At 38.1% G+C, this 22849-nt stretch overlaps 1 protein-coding gene across 1 annotated transcript in view; it reads left to right on the top strand.

Moving 5' to 3' along the window:
• LOC124721710 (cytochrome P450 4C1-like) overlaps window positions 1-22849 on the top strand; it is a 255403-nt gene that overhangs the window by 211816 nt on the left and 20738 nt on the right. Inside the window, exons 10-12 of the mRNA XM_047246795.1 lie at window positions 2916-3016; window positions 10572-10640; window positions 10758-10926. Coding sequence (XP_047102751.1) covers window positions 2916-3016; window positions 10572-10640; window positions 10758-10926 — 339 coding nt within the window. The remainder of the gene's footprint in view (window positions 1-2915; window positions 3017-10571; window positions 10641-10757; window positions 10927-22849) is intronic.

Raw genomic sequence — 22849 nt, forward strand, 5'->3', positions numbered from 1 at the left:
ATCATCCCTTTACACTCCTATCTCTAGGGGCACAAGAAAGGTTTCATGTGTGTGGACCCCATTTCAGATATTCAAGTAACTCTTTCATCTGTCTGCAGAACTATCTGTGGTAGGCTCGAGATTTGAATGAGTGCCACAGTGTATGCTGCAGCATTTGCATAGATGCCTCAAGATACAAGGGCATCATTTTGAATACCTCATTTAGGCCACATTTTAGTGTATCATACCCTGGGATGTAGGCCTACTAAACAGGTTATTATATTGCAATGTGTCATCTACTGGAATGAACTCTACAGGGTGATCCATGGCATAAATATATTCCAGTAATAGTAGTAGTAGTAGTGGTAGTAGTATAGTTGTTGTTGTTGTTATTGCTTATCGATACAAAGACAATGCATACAAGGAAGTACCGTATCCTACATAATGCAAGTGTGCATAGTACCCCACACCATAATATTACATTCAGAATTACCCATACAACTTTGATTAAATTGCATAGATGGCTGAAAAGATATTTTAAATGCAACACATAGTCCACACTTACATATAACACATAATAGTTCTAAGACTTTTGTTTCAAACATTCCTTCAGATCATAGTAAGCACTTAATTAAACATATTATTGATATGTAGGACATGAATATTATTATTTCTGCTGCTAGGTTATTATAGGTATTCATTTACAGATAATAGCAGCTGGTCATTAAAAAATTTGAACACTGCTTCCATAAATAAAGCCCTTTTTTATTTCTTTATTTGTGCTGGAAATTTGTTATTGAACCTATTACTCTGAATGTTTGTTTGTTTGTGTGGTAAAGCTTTGTTTACTTTTTTATGTGGATGCCACTGCACATTCTTTTATTGTATGTGTGAAGATCTGAGTTAATTATGAAATTTTCAATGTTCTTTTTATATTAATTACACTTTTTTGTATGTAGAGGCATAATAAGTGCAGAATATTTAGCTGCTGAAATAACTGTTTGGTGGGTGTTAGCCTTGAACTGTTGGTAATTTTTCTAATAGTTTGTTTTTGTAGAGTGAAGATGATTTTAGTTTTATATAATTATGACTGCAGAAAGCGAGATCACAGGTAATAGCAGAATGTATGTAAGCAAAGTAGACAATTCTGCAACACCAGCTACTGCACACAACACTAAAATGAAGTGTGAAACAAATTAGCTTTATATGAAATGGAACTCACTCCAAACTGACAAAATCATGTTAACCATTCTTTCATAAACATTAGTGAGGGAGAGGACATGGGCTTTTGAGACTAAATTTTCGTCTACATGGACACCTAAAATTTTTGTGGTGGCTACGCTCTCAGTTTCTTTATTTTCTTTTCTGAGAACCAGGTTTTTATGTGACTTTGCTTCTCGGTAATGGATATAATTAGCATTTGAAATATTTAAGGTTGACTTGTTCATTTCAAACTAATTTTGTAAATATTCCAAAATTATGATTGCAGATGGTTGTGTTAGTCCCCATTGTTCAAAATCACATTATATTACTGGAAATCGGAGTAAAATTAAAAAAAAAAAAATGAATATTACTATTCTATATTCTGCACTGAAAAGCTGTAATAGGGATGTTGACAAATATTTTGAGGTCTTTCGAGTTGGTAGTATTGTAATTATTAGGTCTAAAAACATTCTTCTCTAAAAATACATTCATATTTTAAGAAATGTATTTTTTTCATTGGACCTTTTAATTTCGCACTAAAATGCTCATGGATTTGTTGAGCCATTGCTGTGATTTCATGAGTCAGTTAGCATTCTGTCAGATAATGTGAGCTAGAGACATCAGGAACATTTCCGCAATATCTCATTAATGGCAATATTTATATGAAAATGGTTTTGTCCACGTTCAAGAGCACTAGAGTTTGCATCTTCCAAATGCTGTTAAAATATAATTACAGGTCCAGGACTAGGTAAATTGAGGTATGGAACAGACTGGCCATACACAAAATGGAACTCACTTTGAACTTACAAAATTGTGTTGTCCATTATTTTAATGCCAGAAGTTTTGGCAAGTGAAGTGGTATGGGTCTGATGACTTACCTCAGGGAATTTTATGTGAGGTAGCATGGATTCTTAAGGGAGAATTCTGATTTCACTCATATTAACTGTCCCTTGAAAAATTCAGCCCAGTTACTTCACAAAAAAATGTCCTCTACAATATTAAGAGGTTGCACACCACAGTATTAAATTAAAGAGATTTCGTTGTTTTAAATTTTTGTGTTGCACAGCCTATGTGATGTTGGCCCCTAGGCAGCAGTCTAAGAAGCCTGTGTGTAAATGCAGCTCTGACTATGAATGGCAGAGAGGAGTATGAAGCTGATGGAGGGAGAATCGAATATGCTGTAAGTGTAGAGCAGATAACTGGGTGGGACAGCTATGGAGGTAAACAGAGAACAGGAATTAGTGGAAGTTTGGATGTGGTAGATAACACAATCAGAGGATGTGTATTTCAGAAAAGTCCATTGCAGTTAATCAGTTCAGGAAAGTTGGCATTGAGGAGAAAGAAGTAGGAGGAGATCTAGACGGCAGATGTGATATGAGTGTGAAGAAAGAATCCATGAACAGAAAGTTAATGAAAGGAACCCCCTGTTGTGTACCTTACTGTCTCTTTTCATTTATATTTGTACATCCAGGTATCTTGAAACATGAATTGTGACTAGATTTGAAAAGAGAGAGAGAGAGAGAGAGAGAGAGAGAGAGAGAGAGAGAGAGAGAGAAAGAGAGAGAGAGAGAGAGAGAGAGAGAGAGAGAGAAGGGGGGGAGGATGTTTCCTTGCTGTGTGTCCTTCAGTAACATTCCATCCATAAGGTAATACTTATGTTTTATAATCTTCAGTTGGACCTACTGTTTATATGCTTTATTGTAAAAAAAAAAACATCTTGGTGTTCCTTTCAGGACAGAGAAAACGTATGGCTTTTCTTGATCTCTTACTACAAAGTCCAGATAAATTGTCAGACAAAGAAATAGAAGATGAAGTGGACACATTTATGTTTGCTGTAAGTAACAACTTGTGATTTATTTTCCCTTGGTTTTATTTATGGGTAAATTGAAATGCTATTTATCTAGTTCTGTGGTCAAATATTTGAGAATTTTTGGTGGAACATATGTTTTAAATTTACGTAGAATATGTAGTGTGATGCTATGAAAAGTACAAGCAAATCTCTGATGAAGAATCAAGAATCTTTATTGATCATTGAACATGCAATATGAGAAAGGCTTGGTCTTTGGTAAATATCAGAATAAAATTTCTGACAATGTGTACAATGAATAGATACAGTTCATATACAAGCAGTTTGTAAATACCATAAATATTAAGGCACTGAGTATGTGTTCAGTAGACACAACAGCTACAAAGTTGGAGAACACAATTAATATACAGAGCTGCAAAATATGATACATGTTGAAACAGTGACTACAGTGACTAAATAGAATTAACAATGTTCAATATACATTATAAACATACAATGTGTGTGCTGCTAAAACTCAGAAGCAAGTCCGGTGAATCAAGGCAGTTATATGATGTGGTAGCCCTCTATCCCCCATCCAAGAAGAAGGTTCCCATCTTTATCTGAAGGGAGTGCTTTTTAAGATATAAGAGCTGGGAAGTTTTGACCCCTAGAAATTTCTAGAACCTTCCAGAATACTGAAAAGTATTTGAGAACATTCCACAACATTCCAGAATGTTCTGGAATATTTGGGAATATCCAGAATGTGCAGGAACATCGCGGATAATTGTGGAACATTCCAGAACACTCTCAAATATTGTAGAATGATCTGGAACATTGTGGACCATTAGAAGCCTTTTCAGTACGTTATGGAATTCGTCACTGGTGGCACTACCCATTGGTAGGGGTATATAAAGCAAGACCTGTCATCAGTTTGAACATAAAGTTTTTATCATTGACAAAGGAAGTATTCAAAAGTGTACTGCAGTGAATGAATGAAATCAGATAGTGAAGTGTGAGTAGTCAGAGTGATACAGTGATTGAATATAAAGTGAAAATAAAGACTGAAAAGTGTGTAAAGTGTACTTGGTGTATTTGTTAATAAAATGTTGATTTATATTTTAGACAATGCTCAAACGTAAAAGAGAAGGAGATCTTGCCAGTTCTGAAGCAGAATGGTGAAAACAAAAGAAAAATGGAACATGTGGAAAACACAATAGAAGCAGGAAATTCTAATGAAAGGTCAATAACCTTAGCAAGGAATTTCAACCAAAAATAAGATAATGTAGAGGAAATAATAGTGGACTAATAGCACTACAGAAAGGAATGTTACATCATTGGACAGAGTAATTTAAGGGATTATTATACTCAAAGAATACTCAAGCATGGGAACTAAGAGAAAACCAGTAAGTGGAAGAAGAGGTAAGTGGGATACCTTAATGCAAGAGAATCAGCTAGTAATAAAAAAAAAACTAGCCAACAATAAGTAATCTAGCAATGACAGCCTACCAGCTGAGCTTGTAATGTGTGGTGTAGAACATCTGGTTATTAGCATGGAAGCCCTGATCTCAGATATATGGACAAAAAAAAAAAGCTGTCCCAGATCATTTGAATATGGGAGTAATATGTGCTGTACATAAGAAGGGGGACATCCTGGACTGTACAAAATATAGGGGAATTACACTATTGAACACTGCATATAAAATATTCTCCTCCCCATTAACCAGATATCCACCCTGAGGGAGTACAGTATAGCAACATATCATATATTTGTTCGTTTTAAAGCACCAATGACACTGTAAAAAGATTTAATCTTATTGAAGCCATGAATGAACTGGGAATACCACAACAGTTAATATGCGACATAAGTTTGACTATGGAAAAAGTAGTATGTAAAGAATGGATATAAGGAAATTAAGCACAAAGTTTGAAATTAACTGGATTGAGGCTATGGGATCACTCTCATGTTATGCTTTTTAACATAGTGCTAGAGAAGGAAATAAGGACAGCTGAAGTCAACACAACAGGCAAAATATACAACAGAATGTTACAGATTCTGGCCTATGCAGATGATGTGGATATTACTGCAAGGACAGAATAAAAATGATTACCGGCTGGCCCCACAACTTAAGTCCATAAATCTGGCCAGAACAACAAAGTGTGAAATGGATAAAACTTTAATACATCCACTATTAACATATGACTCAGGAACTTGGAGACTGATACTACAGTGTGAAGAGCTAATAGGATATTTTGAATAGGACAGTTAATGAAGCATGGTGCAGACAAATATAATTTTGAACTTTACAGATAATATGAAGATCTTAAAATCATAAAGTTCATTAAGATAAACTGCCTGAAATGGGTCAGCCATGTTTTTCACATGGAACATAAGAAACCAACAAAAATACTGCTGCTACAAAACCTAGTGGGATGAATACAGGGAAAGACTAAGACTTTTATACTCAGATGACATATGAGAAGATTTAAATATTGTTGATGTCAGAGGATGGAGACACAAGATACTGGATAGTGATGAATGGAATGATGTCCTAGAGCATGCCAAGGCCCATTAAGGGCTATAGGCCCAGGAAGAAAAGGAAGAAACAGTCATTTTACAAATTGGTTTCAGCACAACTCATTTAATAAAACTTTTATTCAGTAAAATGGGTTGTCTGATAAGCAGTTATACAGTCTTTCTTAAAGAATGTTTAATTGTATACCTTAAGCAGTTTGTAGTAGTTTATCAAAGAGTTTTAAAGTACAGTATTTACTTTGTGGGAGTTACCTTTCTTTTGTTATCCTGTACCTCAGTATGTCCTGCTCTGCCTTTAGTCTAGTGCTGTAGTTATGAATTTCTTCCCTGATAGCACTGTTTTTATACAAATAGTACATGGTTGTATATGTACATGTTTACAATAGTCTTAGCCTACTAAAGAGAGGCAAACAGTGCTCCTCAGGACCAGTTTTGCACATTATGAATAATTATCTTTTATGTATTTTCGAAAGTTCAGTAACATAAGAGGTGCATCCCCAAATCAGAAGGCTATAAGTAATATACGATTCAAAGATCCCAAAATACATTACTCAAAGATAGTCAATACTAATTATGTCTATACGTTTCCAAAGGAGATAGGAGACTCATGAAGACTTTTTGCACATGACTTAGATGTTATGCCCAGTTAATTTGGAATCAATATGTATTCACAGTAGTTTTGCAGACTTATTTTTTGTGGATATCAGTAACCCTAGAGGAAGATACTGTGATTTCTCTGAATCAGAGAACAATTTATTTGATGTGAACAGGTAGAGCTTTAAAACTTCTGTAGGTTACGTTAGACTGTCATTAGTACATGTAGACTACAGTAGTTTTTCAAGCAGCTTTGGTCACTTAAGGTCATATCCATGTTACCTGGTATATTTGGTGTGTTGCATACCTGTTGGCTATTAGCTCATAATAATCACTTTCTTCGCATATGTGATCAGTGTCTTGCTAGATTCCCCTAAGAGCAAGAAGCTGTGAACCATCTAGAAACTGATTAAGGATATATTAAGGGCCGGGTAACCATACAACATTTTCATGCTACATAGTTATCCTCCTATCTGTTACTTACAAATAAACAATATTTATAGCACAACTGATATTGTCAGTGGTTAATTCAGGTTTTATTAAAAATTGTTGATTTGTAATATGAAACATAGGGACATTGTAATAAAAATAAAGAAACAATACAGATTTATCATATAGTGCTAGAAAACACAGTTTCTTAACAAACTCTTGCCTTTGATCATGATGAAGAATGTTCTAGAAAATTACAACAATAATTGTATAATATTTCGTATATTTGTGCATGGAAACTGTTCTTGAATCAACAATAGATGCTTTGGTTACATAAAGGCAGAGATCTTATGTGATCAACTAATTTTTAATACTTATAAATGCAATTTATATTCTCTATGAATTTAAAATACACAATGGACTAATACTGAATGATGTACAGTTTTAACTATGTGCAAAAGGAAAAACCAAACAAACAAAAAACAAAGTGAGGACATCAGGTCCTAGTTTCTCTCTGACACATTCATTTATGTTTCTTTCCCTGCCTATTCTAGCAATACTGCTGGTAATTTTACAGTTTACTACATCATCTATATAACGTACCAAAACTATGAAACTGTAATTCTGGTAGAGCAAAACTCTAAGAACCAGTGGAGGACAGAGCTGAGTGATTAGTGCACAAAGTTGAGGTGTTCTGATGTGAGGTGATCAGGGTTGTATCATCAGCATAGTATATCAGTATGATGTCGAGCCGTTCCCTGATACCTCTAATGCCCCGATGGGTCATTTTGACTCATACTGTATAACAATAATGTTCTGAGCTATTATTTAAAAACTGAATGCAATTATTATATTTTGATGTTTTTATATTATTTATATACCATTTACGATATATAATTCTGAAGAAATTGCAACATAACACAAATAACATCAGTTATTAAAAAATAAACAAACCTCATTGAAATCCATACATCCTGAAGAAGAGTAAGAAAGTGAGGGCGTTTTCTTAGTTTTAAATGCATAGAAACATTGAATTATTTTTATTTACAGAAAATTTAGCTAGTTCATACTTCTGTGCAACTGACACTTTCATATTCAGTTTTCTTTGTGTGTATTGTATGAATCATCTTCTTACGAAAAGTGCACTTGAAAGCAGTGTTTATCACCCTTGCAGAATTTGAGAACTTGACATTTTTGGTGTTTTTGGGTGATTTGTCTTCCTTTTCATTCCATTGTTTTCATAATTCTCTGTGCTCCAACAAACTGAGTGACTGTTCACTTACTCAGAGTGTAGTGCCTCTGCAAGCAGCTGAAGAATGTCTTCTTGTGATCTACTTCCCAGTACTAGTCGAGAATATGACATATGCATTTATTCCTGTTAGATCAAGAATATTGTGGAAGGCATGTACTGGCCATCTTTTTGAGGCAGTCTTGGCTGAATACTGTATGGTGAATCCCAAACATTGTATTGCTGTAATAACATAGTTTCTGAATTTTTTTCTCATGTGTATTTATAGTGACACTAGGGTGAAGGGAACTCTTCACTAACATGTTGTCATTTTCTTTCCTTAATAGACCCACAAGAAAATGTCATCACATTTTTAAATTTTTATCACCTACAGAGGAGCCTTCAAACACTTCAGAGCATGTAGTATTTCTCTTCTTACTCTATTTACTGTTCCTAAGATGGTGGCTGACTATTGTTCCAATTTTGCTGCAAGTTTGAGGGAAGTGCAGTAATTATCTGTTGAAATGTTCCTGCTTTTGAATAGAAATGGTTCCATAAGATGCATCACTACATAATATGATATCCTTCCACTTTGTGATATGTAATATCCTTACCAATATAACAGAAACCATTGAGAATATACATGGTATCAACATCTACAGCTAACCAGAGCTTTTGTTCATACTTGTCAAGCTTCGAAGCAATGAAATGTGTCAACAGGCACCAGCCTTGTTCATGTCTTGTTATGTCAAATCAGGGTTTGTAGCACATGGTGAGGTTTTCTATGAATTAGTTTCAAACATCAGAAAACAATCAAATTTATCAGTCTGTAAATGGACAGAGCATGTAGACTTCTCATTAAATCTTGGGAATCTCTTAATTTCACTGAACATATTTCTACTCATCATTCAGAACACTTTGTAAACCTGGAAGTATCTTATCTTGATGTAAATAGTGTTTTTGATACATTTCAATCTTCACCTCACCTCACTATATCCTTGCGGCATATCCAGTGTAATCAGAGTGATATTTCATTGTAAGCTATCCTTCAGATCAGGAAGAGTCTGGATACATCGCTGATAGACACGAGCTGTAAGACAAAAGACTGATCCTTGTAAAGGAATGATAAACTAAAGTATGTTGTATAGTGGCCATTGCTGTTACTATGTACCACATTAATAATAATAATAATAATAATAATAACAAAGATAACTACTGTATCATAAAACAAAATAATTTGGATGCAGGTGTGCAAAAAATAAAGTGATTTTTGGAAGGGAATGACAAACAAATGTAAACTTTATTGAATCCATTGTTGTCCATTCACACCACAATAGTATGATGAAAAGTTAATTATTTCATTACAATGGAAGTATGGGAGTGAATGAAATACATGTAAGGCATACCAATAAATACAATTATAGTGTTATCTTAAAGGTTTCAATATGACCACTCTGGACAGTAAAGATAAAATTCACAAAAAATCATAAACAATTGTGCAAAATGTACTGTTCTTCAAGTCTGTTGATGTCAGCTGTATCAGGACTTTATGCAGAATTAGTGGTGATGAGTGAAAATGTGTGTCTGGAATGGCACTCAAACAAGGGATCTCCTGTTTACAAGGCAGTTGTGTTAACCACTGTCCCACCTAGACACACTACTTACTGGAATTGCATGGACTACCGCAGCATACTTCTCAACTGATTCACCTAGTGCCACCTATCTGCAGTCCTCACCCATGTCCTCCATACTCACTACTATGGGATTTCCTCAGGAAGCCAAACATAATTGTGCAACTTCACTTAAGGTGGTGGATTCATTGCCCATCGAGGTAAATCAATTATATGAATGCATGGTGTCTGTTGTTTTGGTCATGAATGATATAGTCAACAACTGTGGCAATACTGATAAATATTGTGGTTTTGTATTTTGTGTCAGAACTGGCATAAAACATCCATCTGTATATACGCCTATGTGGTATTACATTTTGTCCTTGTTAGTAAGGAAGCTAATTGCTTGTAATATTAAATATTAAGGTATTCTTCAATTACCACCATGCAGTTTATGACAATAGTTTGAACACGTCATCCTGAACATTTGTTGAGTCATGGTGCTCCTCACTCTGCACCACTAGTATGGTAATTTAAATAAAGATGAAGTGCCCTGCATCACTAGTATGGTAATTTAAATAAAGATGAAGACTAATTTCCTCAGCATGAAACTTGAGTATGATCAAGAGATGGTGCTGTTTAATATACTGGTCTGTTCCCCGAGGTGAACCATTACATTTCTTGTAGCTCTTGCTTGCATTTTTTTGAGATTGACTATGTTTACCAATAACATTATGGACTTTATAACTTTGATGCAACCATTGATTGCTAATTGCATCTTTTCAAAAAACATCAGCAGAAGTATAACGTGGGAAAAGCTAGTATTTAAGCAGTAGTGACACTGCTGAAAAGTACGAAACATGGAAAGCGTTATTTGATTTCTCATGATGTCTTTCAGTTATTTGATCCACAGGAAGGTAATTTCATTTATCCTAAATAAATATCCATAACAACATGTTTTCAATTGTTACATAGTTTCTCCTTGGCAGAGTGAAAGCTCACAGAATTCCACATTTATGAGGTTCAGCTGTTAATTTTTGAAAATGTCACTTCTGTTTATAAATAATTGTTATAGCCACCTATTGCAGAATAAAATATCTGTCTGTAATAATATTGCTTAATATTGATAGAAAGAGGCTACTCATCAAAAAGGACAGTACTGAGGATATATTATGAAGTACCTAGCTTAATAACTCTGATTTATTTCAGGGTCATGACACAACAGCATCATGCACCAGTTTTGCTCTGTGGGCACTTGCCAAGCATGCGGATGTACAGGTAAAGAACATGGTTACCTCTCTCTGATTTGATGATTTAGCACTGATTAGAAGTAAGGTAGTAACAAATATTTGTGATGCACACCATAATTTTGAAACCTGATTATTATTATTTCAGGAAAAGGCTTACAGTGAGATTCGTGAGCTTTTTGGTGATTCAGATCGGCCTGCAACATTTCGAGACTTGCAAGAGATGAAATATTTAGAGAGAGTGATAAAAGAGACATTGAGACTGTATTCAACAGTTCCATTGTATGCTCGTGAACTGGACCAAGAACTAAAAATCAGTGAGTTATTATTGAAATTTGATTTATTTAAAAGCATTAGTTATGTGTGCTATTCAACTGCTCCGATGTGTTTCCCCTCTTATTCCTTTAAAAAATTACTGGTAACAACTTCAGAAGATTGTGATCAAATGTTAACCACTTCTTCCATCTACAATTTCTATTCTCCAATTCTTAGTTCATTACCATATTAATTCCCCCATGAACCGTGAAACTTGCTGCAGTGAAATAGCTTGTGTACTTCAACAATACATACACTGATCAGCCAGAACATTATGACCACTGGCCTACTACCAAATATAAACCTGTCCAGGCAATAGCTGCATCACCTGGTGAGGAATAACTGCTAGTAAGACACATGCACAGCGCATGTACTATCAGTGAGCATCCTGTCCACATGTAGCATGGGGAAGACATGTGATGTATTTGAGCTTGATCAAGGGCTGGAGGCTTGGCACAAGCATTTTGGAAACTGGATGACTTGTTGGGTGTCAAAGGAGTGCTCTGGTAAGTGTCTTCAACATGTGGTGAAACCAATGTTACTCCCTTCAGACATCATCGGGTTGGGTGGCCACCCCTCATTACAGATGTTGGACATTGTGGGCTGGGCAGACTGGTAATACAGAACAGGCAGCAAACTATGGCGGAACTAACATCAGACTTTAATACTGGGCATAGTAAATGAGTGTCTGAACATGCAGTGCAGTGAACATTTATAGCCATAGGCCTCTGCAGCCGAGGACCCAATCATGTGCCAATGTTAACACCACAACATTGGCAACTACAACTTAAATGGAGACATGACCATCAGCACTGGTCAGTGGCACAGTGGCAGAGTGCTGCATAGTCTGATAACTTCTTCATCATGCTGATGGGAGGGCGCAAATACATTGTCTTCCAGGGGAACACCTCCTTGACATCTGTACTGTGGTACGGTGACAAGCTGGCGGGGACTCCATTATGCCCTGGTAAATATTCACATGGGCATCCATGGATCTAGTGGAGATCGTACAAGGCACCATAAAGGCCAAAGCATATTATACACTGGTTGCAGACCATGTAACCCCTTCATGACGATCATGTTTCCCAACAGCAGTGGCATTTTTCAACAAGATGAGCCATGTCACAAGACAGGAGTGTGATGGAGTGGTTCAATGAACACATTGGTGAGCTCCAGTTGATGTGTGCTCCCCCCCCCCCCCCCTCCCCCCTAAACTTGCCAGATCTGAACCTGATTGAACACATCTGTGAAGTGAATAAACATGGTGGCAGAGCTCATCACCCCTGCCCCTCCCCCTCCGTAGAACTTATGGGAATTAGGTGACTTGTATGTGCAGATGTGGTGCCAGCTCCCTCCGGTGAACTACCATTGCTTCATTGCTTCTATTCCATGCAAAGCTGCTGCTGTTATCCATGCCAAAGGTGGATGTAGTAGCTATTAGGTAGGTGGTCATAATGTTCTGGCTGATCAGTGTACACCAATAACACTGGTGTAATCACTTCAGAAGGATGTTTGTGGATAGGCCAAATTAACTTATTGTTCCTGAAGAGCTGCAGCAGCCTTTCCAGTAATTCCAGTGCCAACAGCCTGGATAATTTACTGATCTGGCCTTTTAACATTAGCCAACATGAAATTACTATTTTTATACTGTGGAAAGATGAAATAAAGGGGAAACTACAGCCATTATGGTTCTCAAGAACTTGCAGCTTTAGTGTATGGTTTAATAATGGGTAAAATATTCCAGATATAAGATTCAAATCTATGTACTGGGACTACTCAGGAGGCTGCTGCAGTTAGAAGAAATGCAAATCTGACAGTCTACAGCTAAGAGAGTGAATGATAGATCACATAATTGGATGGATAGGTAGGATAGAAAAGGGAATAGATAATTTGATATTAGACATAATGGGAATTAGTGAAGCATGATGGTGGAATGAAAGAGATTTCTAGTTAAATGAATACAGATTTATCAAACCAAAATCAATTGCTGGGGATATGGAACTAGGAAAGAGGGTAAAGTACCATGAACAGCACAGTGAACTTATTATCATAGCCAAGACTGACACAAAACAAGACACAAAACTAAGACATACACAGGATCATAAATCTACATCTACATCTACATCTATACTCCGCGAGCCGCCTTACGGTGTGTGGCGGAGGGTACTTATTGTACCACTATCTGATCCCCCCTTCCCTGTTCCATTCACGAATTGTGCGTGGGAAGAACGACTGCTTGTAAGTCTCCGTATTTGCTCTAAATTCTCGGATCTTTTCGTTGTGATCATTACGCGAGATATATGTGGGCGGTAGTAATATGTTGCCCATCTCTTCCCGGAATGTGCTCTCTCGTAATTTCGATAATAAACCTCTCCGTATTGCGTAACGCCTTTCTTGAAGTGTCCGCCACTGGAGCTTGTTCAGCATCTCCGTAACGCTCTCGCGCTGACTAAATGTCCCCATGACGAATCGCGCTGCTTTTCGCTGGATCATGTCTATCTCTTCTATTAATCCAACCTGGTAAGGGTCCCATACTGATGAGCAATACTCAAGAATCGGACGAACAAGCGTTTTGTAAGCTACTTCTTTCGTCGATGAGTCACATTTTCTTAGAATTCTTCCTATGAATCTCAACCTGGCGCCTGCTTTTCCCACTATTTGTTTTATGTGATCATTCCACTTCAGATCGCTCCGGATAGTAACTCCTAAGTATTTTACGGTCGTTACCGCTTCCAATGATTTACCACCTATGGCATAATCGTACTGGAATGGATTTCTGCCCCTATGTATGCGCATTATATTACATTTATCTACGTTTAGGGAAAGCTGCCAGCTGTCGCACCATGCATTAATCCTCTGCAGGTCCTCCTGGAGTACGTACGAGTCTTCTGATGTTGCTACTTTCTTGTAGACAACCGTGTCATCTGCAAATAGCCTCACGGAGCTACCGATGTTGTCAACTAAGTCATTTATGTATATTGTAAACAATAAAGGTCCTATCACGCTTCCCTGCGGTACTCCCGAAATTACCTCTACATCTGCAGATTTTGAACCGTTAAGAATGACATGTTGTGTTCTTTCTTCTAGGAAATCCTGAATCCAATCACAAACCTGGTCCGATATTCCGTAAGCTCGTATTTTTTTCACTAAACGTAAGTGCGGAACCGTATCAAATGCCTTCCTGAAGTCAAGGAATACGGCATCAATCTGCTCGCCAGTGTCTACGGCACTGTGAATTTCTTGGGCAAATAGGGCGAGCTGAGTTTCACATGATCTCTGTTTGCGGAATCCATGTTGGTTATGATGAAGGAGATTTGTATTATCTAAGAACGTCATAATACGAGAACACAAAACATGTTCCATTATTCTACAACAGATTGACGTAAGCGAAATAGGCCTATAATTATTCGCATCTGATTTATGACCCTTCTTGAAAATGGGAACGACCTGCGCTTTCTTCCAGTCGCTAGGTACTTTACGTTCTTCCAGCGATCTACGATAAATTGCTGATAGAAAGGGGGCAAGTTCTTTAGCATAATCACTGTAGAATCTTAAGGGTATCTCGTCTGGTCCGGATGCTTTTCCGCTACTAAGTGATAGCAGTTGTTTTTCAATTCCGATATCGTTTATTTCAATATTTTCCATTTTGGCGTCCGTGCGACGGCTGAAGTCAGGGACCGTGTTACGATTTTCCGCAGTGAAACAGTTTCGGAACACTGAATTCAGTATTTCTGCCTTTCTTCGGTCGTCCTCTGTTTCGGTGCCATCGTGGTCAACGAGTGACTGAATAGGGGATTTAGATCCGCTTACCGATTTTACATATGACCAAAACTTTTTAGGGTTCTTGTTTAGATTGTTTGCCAATGTTTTATGTTCGAATTCGTTGAATGCTTCTCTCATTGCTCTCTTTACGCTCTTTTTCGCTTCGTTCAGCTTTTCCTTATCAGCTATGATTCGACTACTCTTAAACCTATGATGAAGCTTTCTTTGTTTCCGTAGTACCTTTCGTACATGATTGTTATACCACGGTGGATCTTTCCCCTCGCTTTGGACCTTAGTCGGTACGAACTTATCTAAGGCGTACTGGACGATGTTTCTGAATTTTTTCCATTTTTGTTCCACATCCTCTTCCTCAGAAATGAACGTTTGATGGTGGTCACTCAGATATTCTGCGATTTGTGCCCTATCACTCTTGTTAAGCAAATATATTTTCCTTCCTTTCTTGGCATTTCTTATTACACTTGTAGTCATTGATGCAACCACTGACTTATGATCACTGATACCCTCTTCTACATTCACGGAGTCGAAAAGTTCCGGTCTATTTGTTGCTATGAGGTCTAAAACGTTAGCTTCACGAGTTGGTTCTCTAACTATCTGCTCGAAGTAATTCTCGGACAAGGCAGTCAGGATAATGTCACAAGAGTCTCTGTCCCTGGCTCCAGTTCTGATTGTGTGACTATCCCATTCTATACCTGGTAGATTGAAGTCTCCCCCTATTACAATAGTATGATCACGAAACTTCTTCACGACGTTCTGCAGGTTCTCTCTGAGGCGCTCAACTACTACGGTTGCTGATGCAGGTGGTCTATAGAAGCATCCGACTATCATATCTGACCCACCTTTGATACTCAACTTAACCCAGATTATTTCACATTCGCATTCGCTAATAACTTCACTGGATATTATTGAATTCTTTACTGCTATAAATACTCCTCCACCATTGGCGTTTATCCTATCCTTGCGGTATATATTCCATTCTGTGTCTAGGATTTCGTTACTGTTCACTTCCGGTTTTAACCAACTTTCCCTTCCTAATACTATATGCGCACTATTTCCTTCAATAAGAGATACTAATTCAGGAACCTTGCCCTGGATACGCCTGCAGTTTACCAATATTACGTTAACTTTTCCTGTTTTTGGTCTCTGAGGACGGACGTTCTTTATCAACGATGATAATGTCCTCTCTGGTAAGCCGTCAGGTATTTTATCGTTTCGCCCAAGGGGGGGTCCCACTAACCTAAAAAACCCCCGTGTGCACGCCACACGTACTCTGCTAACCTAGTAGCTGCTTCCGGTGTGTAGTGCACGCCTGACCTGTCTAGGGGGGCCCTACAGTTCTCCACCCAATAACGGAGGTCGATGAATTTGCAATCATTATAGTCGCAGAGTCGTCTGAGCCTCTGGTTTAGACCCTCCACACGGCTCCAAACCAGAGGACCGCGATCGACTCTGGGCACTATGCTGCAGATATTAAGCTCAGCTTGCACTCCGCGTGCGATGCTGGTTGTCTTCACCAAATCAGCCAGCCGCCGGAAGGAACCAAGGATGGCCTCAGAACCCAAGCGGCAGGCGTCATTCGTTCCGACATGTGCTACTATCTGCAGCCGGTCACACCCAGTGCGTTCAATAGCTGCCGGAAGGGCCTCCTCCACATTACGGACGAGACCCCCCGGCAAGCACACCGAGTGCACACTGGCATTCTTCCCCGACCTACCCGCTACTTTCCTGAGGGGCTCCATAACCCGCCTAACGTTGGAGCTCCCTATAACTAATAGGCCCGCCCTCTGTGACTGTCGGGACCTTGCCGGAGAATCGGCCACTGGCCCAACAGGCGAGGCATCCTGTGGTGGCTCGGAAACGATGTCATCACCACTAGGAAGCACTCCGTACCTGTTGGAAAGGGGTAAGGCAGCTGCCGCGCGGCCAGATCCCACCTTCGCCTTTCGGCCAGGCACGCGCGAGCCCACCACTGTCCGCCATTCACCCTGGAGTGATGGCTGACCGGTAAGATGCTCACTGCCGGAAGACGCAGCGACATCAGGGGTTCCATGTGATTCCAAGGCCACCGAAGTAGGCATAGGTCTCACCACAGTTGCCCCAACGCCACTACGAGCCGACGCCTGCGCCTCGAGCTCGATGAGCCTAACAGACAAAGCCTCCACCTGCCCCCGAAGAGTGGCCAATTCTCCTTGCGTCCGCTCACAACAACCACAGTCCCTACACATGACTATGTTTACCCTACTCTATACGGTGACAAATTCCCAAGATAATCTTCTGATGAGCTACTCTGATAATCAAGAAACACTCACTGAAATACGAGACGCGAAAACTACGCTAGGTTTTCCCAGAAAAACTATTTAGAAGCTAAGCGCAGCAAATAAGTACAAAAACGCTTTACACAAACAGTACTCGCTGCTGCTGGTGCTCTCGCTCTGGCTGTCACAAGACAACTGCTGATTCAAGTGACTAGTGGCTAACGGCCGCGAAACAAACAAAAGACGGTTTTAGGGCGCTTTCTGTTCTAAACGATCAAGAAAACACTAAGAAATCTAACACGAAAACTACGTAAAGTTTTATCAAGAACTGTTAGTTACTATGCAGAGCAGATAAACACAAATAGAATCCCTTCCTTAGTGGAAGGTCGTAAACAAAATGCAAAATAAACGCTTTATACAAACAGTACTCGCTGCTGCTGGTGCTCTTGCTCTGGCTGTCACAAGACAATTAGCTCCTGAAGATGATGAAGAGATTGAGAAATTGTATGCTGAAATAAAATAAATCATTTGGTACAGGGAGATGAATATTTGGTGTTAAGGGGGGATAAGAATTTGATAGCAGGAAAAGGAAAAATAGTTAATGAACATGGCATGGAGGAACAGAATGAAAGGGGAAACACCTGGTAGAATTTTGCACAGATCTCAATTTAATCATTATCTATGATTAGCTTAAGAATAATGAGCAAATATTTTAACTATGATAAGTATATGGAGACATTGGAAGGTTTCAAATAGATTGTACAATGGTAAAACATATTTAGCAACCTGATTTTAAACTAAAAACATGTGGACTATCAGCATAATCTATTATTTGTGCAGTGCAGATTAAAACTGAAGAAACTGGAGACAGATAGGAAATTAAGTGTTGGGTTGGTGAATAAGTTCATTGTGTTTTTCCATATGTTTAGTAAATAAAACAAATACACATAACAGAGACATCAGTCATGAATGATATATTCTCCTTCACTATTACAATAGTCTGCCAGCACTGGGGTAGCTTTTTGATTCTGTGACTGTAAAATCTTTCTATTTTGAGACAAAGATCTCACCAAGTCAAGTTCGGAGGGCATTTTCATCCAGAAAGGAAGTTCCTTGAATGTTGTTCGACTGAGAACAGAAAAGATGAAAATCTGAGGCCACAAGATAAGGTGAATAATTTGGATGTGGAATGACTTCCCTACAAAACTCCTGTATATAGTGTGTTTTGTCAGTGTAGCAGAATGCAAGCAGTCATTATCGTTGAGTAGCATCACTTCATGCAGTCTTCTTGGATGTAGTTCTTGGATATCATCTGCAAGAGGTCTCATCTGTTGACAATAAATGTCAGCAGTAATGGTTACACCTTGGGGAAGCAATTGTTAGTACACCAAAATATTGCTGTCCCACCAGATGCATCAAATCATCTTTTGTGGATGCACTCAGGTCTTTGTAAGAGGAGTTGTTGCATTTTTTGGGCTCAACCATTTCTTTATTTTCCCTATGTTAGCATGAAGAGACAATTTTTCATTAGCAGTAGTGATACTGATTAGCAATGGTTGGTGTTTTGTACTAGCCGATTGGTGATGAGCAATACAAGCCGATTGATGATGAGCAAGCAGAGATTCACACATGGCCATCCACTGGTTTTTGTGATTTTGGCTTAGGTCATGTGGTACCCATGCACTTGATTTTTGAGCCTTCTCCATGGCATGCAAACATCACACAGTGCTGGAATGATCACAGTTCGTCACGTTTGCCAGTTCTTGAATACAGTGACATGGACCATTGTGGATTGATGCGTTTAAATGGTCATTATCAAACCCCAAAAGTCTTCCTGCAAGTGGAAAATCACTGATGTCAGTATGATTCTCCTTTAAACAAGAAAGCCATTTTCTAGCTTTTTCTGTGCAATGGCATTATCTGGATACCCAGTACAAATGTTTTGGCTGCCTCCATTGCTGTCACCCATCTGTCACACTCATACAGAAGAATATGTCATAAATATACTAGTTTCTCCAGTTGGCACTTCATTTTCTAGTGTCCACAAGCAAATTAAAGTTAGGGAGTCAATACTACCTAGCTTGAAATGACAAAATGACAATATGTAAACTTAAACAGCTACATTAAACTAAAATGAAAAATGACAATCAATAAAAAACCAAAAGCAATCTGAATACCATCATGCAAAACAAAAATGCTATGAACTTACGCACCAGCCTGATAGATGGCACCTGGGTACATTGAAAGAGCCAGAAAATGTTGAGAGTTTGAAGGGAGTGTTATGCAATTATTTACTGGAACAAGAGGAAGCAGTAGATCAGAAGACAATTTGGTAGCTTTGAGACATGAAATAGAGAAGGCAGCAGAGGAACAATTAGGCAAAAGAGATGGCTCACTAGGAATACTTGTATAACACAAAAACTGAAATATAATCAAAGAATGAGAATCTGTAAAATGCATTATGGAAATAGATCTCTAAAAATGATATTAATAGATGATGCATAGTGGCAAATTAAAACAAGGGACTGAGTGTAGATGAAATTGCCTCAAAATTATTAATGTCCATGGAAGATCTAGCCATGGCAAAACTATTCCACCTGTTATGCAGGATATATAAGACAGGAGAAATAATGTCAGACTTAAAGAATAATGTGTTGATTGCAACACCAAAGAAGGCAGGTGCTGAATATTGCTGAACAGTCAATTTAATATCTCATGGTTGCCAAATAATAACATAAATTGGCAATAGAAGGATGGAACAACTAGTACAAGCCAACCTGGAGAAGGATTGATATAGATTCTGGAGAAATGTAGGAACATATGAGACAATACTGCCCCCATGATTCATCTTAGAAAAGTAGCTGAGGAAAAACACAGGTAGCAAGAAGTTTCTGTAGCTTGTAAACAAAATAGTACTGTAGTTATAAGAGTCATACAATGAAAGGGAGGCAATAAATGAGAAGGGAGTGGGACAGAGTTGTTGCCTATCCCTCATGTTCTTCAGTATGTACATAGAGTCAGCAGTATAGAAAACTGGGGAGAAATTTAGAAAGAGAATTTTCAAGTTCAAGAACACAAAATAAAATATTTAAGGTTTCCAGGTTACGTGGTGACATGGTGACTGTCAGACATCACAAAGGATTTAATGGAGTGGATATTGTCTTGAGAAGAGGCTGAAAATAAAATCAACAAAAGTAAAATATGGGTTAGTGAGTGTAGTTGTAATAAATCATCTGATGAGAGAATTAGGCACTGGTAGTGGATGTTTTGCTATGTAGGTAGCAAAACAACTTATGATGGCAGAAGCAGAGAGTAAACATCTTTGAGAAGAGAAGTATGTTAAGATCAAATATGAATTTAAGTTGTAGGAAGTCTTTTCTGAAAGTATTTGTCTGAAGTAGACTCTACACCAGTAGCCTTATTTGGATGTGAAGTGTGAATGAACAACAGTACTTAGAATAAGACTGTAGTAGCTTTTGAAATGTGATGTTACAGAAGGGTAATGAAGATTAAGTGCGTAGAAATAATAATGAATGAAGAGGTACTGAAATGAGTCACAGACAAAAGATCTGTATTGTATAACTTGATTAAAAGTATGTATAGATTTATAGGACACCCCAGAAGGCATCAAAGTATAGTTAATCTGATAATGGAGGGAAATGTGGTGAGCAAAAATTGTTGAGGGAGGCAAGGCTCAACTACAGTAAGTAGATACATATCGATGTTTGCTGCAGTAGGTGTGCAGAGATTGAGGCTTTCACAGGAGAGACTGGTGTGGATAGTTCCATCAAACCAGTTCATCTACTGTAAGATGCATGTGGATGGAGAAGAAGAAAAAAATAAAGAATTTTATGCATTTATTTGTCAACTAAACATCATTCATAACATGAAAGCAAGAAGTGTTTGATGGGCATGTGACTTTCATTGTTGTAAAAAGCAGTGCCACTGCAAAAACCAGAAACCACACACTCTTAGCAGACCCAGAACGTGATCATATGGACAAAATCAAATGCTCAAGACAGTTGTGTCATGAATCAAAGTGGATGCAAACAGCTCAAGAGTACAATCACTGCAGGCAGATTCTTAGGTCGGTACATGTTGTTCTAGATTAATAAACACCAGATAGGCATGTAAGTATCACTACTTGTAACATAGCCAAAATAAATACTCGAAAACCAACATGTCAAATTAAAGGTTTAGGTGGATAAATAATGTCTAATTAGTTTGAAATGTTATGTATCCAAACTGGTGCAAGTAATGTGAATAACAATGGGGAAAAAATTTCTTTCACAGAAACATGTCATTTCGGTTTTCAGATTTTAACAGTAAGCTTACATTGATGAAAAAATAAGTATATTTATCTGTCTTGGTTTTGAACTACCTCCTGGTAATGGACATGTATTTGCAGAGGTGGAAATAATTGCTTTGTAAGGACTGGTTTTCGGCAATATATTTTGATTACTATATGTCATTTGCAGATGAGAAATAATGGCAAAAAATTATTAAGTTAGGAGCTTAAGGTACCGATACCATTATTTCATTTGTATTTAGAATGATGGAAGTAAAATACAATGAAAGGTAATGATATCTGTAGGCTTATCTTCATATTGCACTCCCTCTCAGTTAGAAGTGCGTGATGGAAGGAATTATTTTTCATCAAATGAACATTTGAGGCTCTTGTCTAAATATTAGAAGTACAGAAACTCAAAGTTTACTACCAACCAGAGACAGTAAATTCATAGGTTCAAAATTTAGAGAAAGATTGGAGATACATAAAGCAATTAAACTATTTACTAGGTAACAGACTACAATAGTTAACCAAACACAATTACTCATGGCCCCTATGGGAACATTACCTAGGGGTAGTCGTATATTCCTAGATACATCATTTAAAGGTGGTTCTTGGAGCATTGTACATATGCTTTCTTGGGATAATTTGCACCAATCTTCAGGTGTCTGCATTTCCTGTTTCTTCCACATCTCTGTGACACTCTCCTATGGGTAAGACAAACCTATGGCCATTTGTGGTGCCCTTTTCTGCATATGATCAGTATCCCCTGAGCCAGATATTTGTATTTACATTTCTGAACATTTAAAGCAACCAATACATGCACAACTTTTAACTCTTATTGAGATCTGACAGAATACTTGTGCTGCTGTTTTCAGACAGTACTTCATTATAGATAACTGCATCATCTGTAAAAACTCTGAGATTGTTAGTAACATTGTCTTCTTGATAATTAATATTTGACAGTTATGGCAACAATCTCAACACGCTTCCATGATGCTTGCTTGAAGTTACTTCTACATCTGTTGATGACCCTACATCCAAGATAACATGCTGCATCCTCTCTACCAAGAAATCCTCAGTCCTCAATCCAGTCACAAAGTTTGGTTCATAACCCACATGACCACTCCTGATAATAAACATACTAGTAGGTGTAGTATTAGGTCCAGTGCTTTCTGGAAATCAGGAAACACTACATCTACCAGACTGCCTTGATCCATGGCTTTCAGGAAATCATCCGAGAAATATGTGAGTTGGGTTTCACATGATCAATGTACCTGCATACAATTGTCAGTCCCCAGGGTAACAGCCTCTTATAAATAATGGACACATGTCCCATTAAGGGGACCCTACAGTTCTCAACCCCATGGTACGAGTCTAGGAAGTTGCAGTCTAGCTTGTCTCAGAACCTGGTTCAGTCCTTTCGTTTGACTCAGAACCATGGGCCAAGATCAGCTCTGGGGACAATGCTGCAAATTGTGAACTTCACTGAAACTCCATTTTCAAGGCTGGTCTTCTCAACATTCTCTGCCAGATGCTGAAATGATCCCAGCGTGATCACAGAGACCAGACAGCAGGCATCGTTTGCTCCAGTGTGCACCT

Source organism: Schistocerca piceifrons, chromosome X (genome assembly GCF_021461385.2).
Source record: "Schistocerca piceifrons isolate TAMUIC-IGC-003096 chromosome X, iqSchPice1.1, whole genome shotgun sequence".
Taxonomy (NCBI): domain Eukaryota; kingdom Metazoa; phylum Arthropoda; class Insecta; order Orthoptera; family Acrididae; genus Schistocerca; species Schistocerca piceifrons.